Genomic DNA, 5,851 nt, shown 5'->3' with positions numbered 1-5,851 from the left:
ACTAAGTACTCTTTAAAATACCAGAATAGGGAGGATGGTGTAGGTTTAAGTTTATTAGATTGATCAGTATTGCTGAACTATGAAATATTTTTTTGTATACAGTATAACAGAATAGCTTTAGTGTAGTTGTTGTTTTAAACTTGAGTATGAACTTATACAAAATGCAGCAAGATATTAAAAAACAGTTTTGTTGGTTAAAAAACACTATATCGGATTCATATCGGTATCGGCAGATATCCAAATTTATGATATCGGTATCGGACATAAAAAAGTGGTATCGTGCCATCTCTAGTATGTAGTGACCTGCTCCTCTAATGACTGCCGGTCGGGTCGTTATTGTAGTTTGGAGTGGGCTTGAACAAAGACTGTGCTCTGAAAGAGGAAGTGACTCTAAATAAAGCCAGACATGAACTCTGTTCAGATTCAGAAGCTCAGTGACCTTTCTCACGAGAGTGGAGAAGAGCGACTGAAACACAATCTCCAGGTTCTTACCACAGTGGGCCAGGCCTCGATGTGAATCTTTTCATGCAGCTTAGTAGAAAGGAGGACGAGCAGCAGCAGGGTGAAGAGGAAGGCCGTGCAGCTGACGAACTCAAAGAAGTAGAGAGGAGAGCAGGTGAAGCAGCTGTCCACCGTCTCCTCCAGGATGAAGGCAATGAAGGACAGCACCTGAGGGAGAAACAGGAAGTCAGCACAGAATAGAAATACAAGTCAGGGTGGCTCCTGGACCACTCCTGTTGGCTTCATACATCAAACGGTCGGCGTGTTAAAGCGAGATGTTCTCCTAAAGCAGAGCCCGACCTGTGAACACTACTGTGAATCTGTCACGGCCTGTGAAACCACGGCCGCCCACCTACTCAGGACGGCGCTGTGCAGAGATGGACCTGCAGGTTCACCAAGTTAAACCTGAGTCTTACAATAAAACGTGTCGTTTCAGTGGACCGGCCCACTCAGGACCACAGTGGGCTGCAGTTTGACATGATAACAATAATGATTATTCTCATATTTTGTCAGACTTTTCCATGATTATGAAGAAATAATTGCATAAAATGTTATTTTGTTTCACTTTTCCCGCTGAAAGCTTCTTCAGCAGCTCACTTATTCACCAGGCGCCAAAAACGCTCCTTTGATTCGTCAGTTTTATTCTGCACGTCTGCTCCCGGCCTCAAACGCTGCAACTACGACACACGGGGAGAAACTGACCCGACAGTCACCACTTCCTCTTCCTGTAGGAAACAGACCTCCAGCCTCTGTCAGCTGCTGCCCCGTGTATTCGTCCTCTTGTCTGAGACGACGGCAGCTTATTTGATGAAATGTGACGTCTCCAGTCTGAGCGGCTGCTGGCAGTTTCAGGCGTGACGACACAAAGGCGCCGGCTCTGCTGCATTTCATTAGAAGTTGTGGTCGAACCGCTCCGACCGCTCAGCTCTGTGTGGGCGGCAACAACAGCGATTGCTCCACACCAGCAGCCATCGCAGGGACGAGCACATCTGAACCACCACAGCGGCGAGACCACGAGACCGTCACCCAGCAGGAGTCGATAGGAGCGCTTCACCCCTCAGACCCCCCGAGTTTGGGGACCTGAAAGAGCAGGCAGTGCGAGCCTGGGGAGGGGGGGGATGTTTGGACTACAAACATGGAGGGATTTGTGGTTGAGCTCTTCCAGGCTCCAAACACTCGACTTTGTTTTTATAAAGAAATACTCGTGTTGTGAATGTAAACAGACCTTTAAATGACTCAGAGAGCAGCGCAGTGCAGGAGGAGCTTCCTGTAACCGCTGAAGGAGGAAGTCAGGACCACACCAACTCTCTGACCACTTATCAGGACAGAAACCTTAAGAAATGACACTAGTGTGCTCTGATTGGTCCAGATGGAAGTACACGATGTGTCGAATGCACTCTCGAGAAAGTCCAAGCCTGCCAGATTTCCTCCTTCTGAAACGTTCGAGGAGCGTGTCAGAGCTGCACACCTCCTTTCTGTAGGTGACGCCGTCCCGTCGGCTTCTTCACACCACAACCTCCGGGTTCGTAGGCGAGTGTGGAGCAGCTGGGACGAGACGGCAGCTTCAGGCCTGAGGCTCTCTGCAGAGCCCTCCCTCTGAGCTCACGGTGGTTGGAAGGTGGGACATGAGATGACTGAGAGCACGTCTACGTTCCAACGCTCACCCGTGGTCATGAGGTAGTTCGTGAAAGAATAAAATCACGAGTAAAGCTGCAAAATGAGCATAAAGACAGAGCTGAGAGTAGAGTCGTCGCTCGTCCAGACCCAGGAGATCGTCACGCCGACAGATAAGCACCAGGATCCAAAGTCGGGATCATCAGGAACCAGGAGGAACAAACCAGCGTCTGTGCACGTGTGCAGGGATACTTTCCTCTCGCTGTCGCGTGTTTGTCCTCGTGGTTAAACCGAACGCCAGCCTCTGTCTCCGTTACAGCGGCGAGTTTAACTGGAGGAATATTCCATGTTAAAGTGAGCCTCAGCTTGTAAAAAGGCTTTGTGCTTTTCTTCAGACAGACGAACCCAGAACCACAGAGCTAGCAGCAGACCGCCTGACGTCAGCGGGCCGAGAGCGGCGCCGATACTTTTATCCTTCAGTCAGCAACACCAACATGACTCATTCTCCTTCAGTAATCTGATTACATGTTCTGTACCACCAGAACACTTTTAGGGATGCATGTTTCTTCATTCGAGGAGCAGAAAACGTGAAACGTGAGAGAATCTGAGTGACTTTTGAGTGTTTCTGTAAATACTGCCACTGTGTTTGTGCCCGTCACCAACATCCTGCACGTGCTGAGTGATCTGCTCTCACTTCCCTCACTACATGGAACTATACGAACATAAATATGCAAAGATTGAATTCCAGCATCGCTGTCATCAGTCAGGCTGCCGCCACCGTGCTGTTAACATTAATCTCCAAGTCAAATCAGAAAGGCAGCGAGTGGGAGCAGCGTGGAAATCAAAAACCTTCTCGTGCACCTCTGCTGTGTTTATGTCTGTAGAAGACCGTGTGTCCGTCACTGGCGCTGGATCTCCTCCACGTGTCCAAGCTGGTTTACTTTAGGGAACACAAAGAGGCGACTCTGCAGAACAGGGCGGGCGAAAACGCTCTCGCCCTGGGGCGGTAATGTGGAACTCCACGCTGACAGCTTCGTCTCACCGTCGATGTACAACCTCAAAAACAAATCTGAGGTCTTAGGGTTGGAAACTCGCATGAAATTGAGGTCACCTGGAACAGAAAGTCGAAGTTTGCTCTGATTCGAGGCCTGCGGTGAAGCTGCACTCACTGAATGTGATGCACACAGAGTCCTTTTGTCCCACAAAGATCCTGAAACATGACAAACTGCTCAGGTCACCTTGATGGTCCCTCCTGTTACGCTTTAACGGGGTCAAAGGTGAAGCAGCGTTCAGTGCCTTTGCTCGTTTCAGAGCTTTGCGCTCCACTAAGCCTCACTACAAAGAGTCCAGCTCCTCTCAGTGTCTCAGACGTGTTTTGTTCTTTATGCTCCTCTTTCATCAACGCTTTAAACAGCTGCAGTAGCTGCATCGACACCCGGCTGCGCCTCTGCGGTCGCTCGTGTGAAAAACAGCAGCTCTTCTTGTCCTTTCATCTTGCTGTAAAAGCAGACGTCTGATGGCGTTGCAGTAATGAAAACACTGAACGTTACAAACGCGTCACTCATTAAACGCTGGGTTTTAGAAACCTACACAGGCCAGCGTGCACACCCTGAAATCACCCCGAAAGACTTCCTGTTCAGCACGGACAGGTGAGACGTGACCCGGCGCGAATCAGCTGACTGGGGTTAAACTCACCACAGGAAGTCACAGTGGGAATCCCGCACGAGTCTACAGTGAAGCTGCTGTTAAAAACTCACCGGGACTTCCTGTCTGCTTCACAATAAACTTATTTAGCACTGAGACAGTGGAAAGCTTTTATTGTGAAAGCACCTGGAGAGGCAGGGATTGGAGCTGGACAACAGCAAACGCGCTGCTTTAACCTTCAGACGACCAGGAGGCGCACGTGTGTGTTTGTTGGCGATTCTCAACTTTCAGAGGTTTTTATATTTTTCTAACATGATTAAAACAAAGACAACATGACGAGGATCTAAACGACTTATAGGATTTATGCCCAAAACGGATTAATGTCAGAGACTGTTCGAAACTCTCACAGCTGAGGGGAACAGAAACACAGCGTCCTCCGCCTGCAGTGGTCTACATCCACCCAAACACTCAGCTGTTGTAACTACACCTCTGTGGATGAACAGGCTGGAGGCAGACGGCACATGCATGTGGTGACTGGGGTTAAGTGTAACGCAATGCTACATACTGGTTTTCAAACCTGCAGTTATGAGGGGCAGCCAATCAGAAGTTTAGATGGACAGAGGCTGAGTATGGACATAAACATGGATTATTTTGAGCTGTGACTCATGCAAAGCTGCTCTGGTGGAGCCCACATGGAAAAACATTAACCTGGGCCTCCTTCAGTCTGTGGCTTTCAGTTTATTTTGCAGGAAGGTTTCACAAAGATCTGACCGCACATCCTCTTTCTGCCCAGCACCCACCCGCGCCAGCTCCCTCCAGACTCCCGGGGCCGGATGCAGGCGTCGTCCTCCCACCGAACACCTCACTGAGCTGTTGCAACAGCAGCTCTGAGATCTGCTAACGACAGCCAAACTGACCGCGCCACAATACTTTCACTTCCCGTTCTGCAGCTTCCTGAAGAGCTGCTGGATGAGGAAGATCCAGTCACAGAGAGGTCACACACAAACACAGCGACTGGTTCCCTCGCACCACGGAGCACGGCTAACCAATCCATCCCGCTCCTCACCGTCCGGCTGCTAATATGCATTCATCCGTCCTGAAAACAGTCCCCAACAAACGAACCTCCACTTCCTGTTTTGCTGTTAAATTCTGTGTCTAAAGTTTGTGATGTAGAAGCCGCCGAGCCCGGAGCCACAGACTGGATGTGAGTGTGGAGTCACACTTCAGCTAAGACAGAACCTCCACATTAAAAGCACCAAAGCGACCTCATCCCCGTCTCCTGTAACCAGGAAGTCACAGACTCGTTTGGTCATCATTGCACCTGCACACGTGTGGTACATGCAGCGGCCTGCAGACACCACGGCACGTTCCTCGACTGGCTGCTGGAGGTCAGAGGTCAGATGCAGAGAGAGCGCTGCACCAGAGTGAGTGGTCCTGAACAGATCGCAGACGTGTCTCCAAACATTCGCTAACTGCTCTCAGTGAAACTGTCGGTAACTTTTGCCATATCGCTGCACAAAAGCAACAGATATACATTTCTCCCTAGCAACCAGTGGTTGCCATGCAGCTCTGAGAGCAATAAAAGCGTCCTCACTCCGGTGCACACAGGTCAGGACACAAAAGGATTCAAGTCACACACATGAATGTGTTTACCACCTGTGTGAGTACGACGCCAGGTGGAATAGTCTCCGCCCCCTGCTGATGGGAGAAAATGAGTGTGCTTTTGTTTTGCTGTGTTTGAATATCTGCTTGATTCACTGACGCAGCGACACTTTTAAAAAGTCAGCTTAAAAGCAGCTGACGCAGATTTCGCTTCTTGTTTTTGGAACCGTGGTGTGACACTCACAGATGTCAGCACGTTTCACGCCGGGAGTGTTTCCGCGCAGTCGTTCGGTGCGTGGCGGTAACACGGTTTATCTAAGAGCGCCTGACTTCAGCAGCAGGTTTTGTGTTGCTGTCGGCTGAGACTAGTGCTGGGCCATATCATACCGTTCACGGTAACACCGGTATGATGTCGGGCAACGATAAGAAAATGAAATATGGCGATAGAATATGGGTAAAACGTGCATGCGCGGTGCCTTTGTTTACATAC

The 5,851-nt window shown here is 49.8% G+C and overlaps 1 protein-coding gene across 2 annotated transcripts in view; it reads right to left on the bottom strand.

Annotated features, from left to right (window-relative positions):
- Positions 1 to 257: 257 nt before the first annotated feature.
- The window catches only part of cmtm6 (CKLF-like MARVEL transmembrane domain containing 6), a 10,630-nt gene continuing 5,036 nt past the window's right edge, over positions 258 to 5,851 (bottom strand). Inside the window, exon 3 of one of the 2 annotated variants that reach the window (XM_005744168.2) lies at positions 258 to 669. In XM_005744168.2, the coding sequence (XP_005744225.1) occupies positions 445 to 669 (225 nt within the window). In that variant the 3' untranslated portion in view covers positions 258 to 444. The remainder of the gene's footprint in view (positions 670 to 5,851) is intronic. The other variant, XM_005744167.1, reaches the window with a different exon arrangement.

The sequence above is a fragment of the Pundamilia nyererei genome, unplaced genomic scaffold (genome assembly GCF_000239375.1).
Source record: "Pundamilia nyererei isolate P.nyererei 1_Seehausen unplaced genomic scaffold, PunNye1.0 scaffold00139, whole genome shotgun sequence".
Taxonomy (NCBI): domain Eukaryota; kingdom Metazoa; phylum Chordata; class Actinopteri; order Cichliformes; family Cichlidae; genus Pundamilia; species Pundamilia nyererei.
Note: the sequence above shows the minus strand (reverse complement) of the source record. Positions and strands in the feature narration are given on the sequence as shown.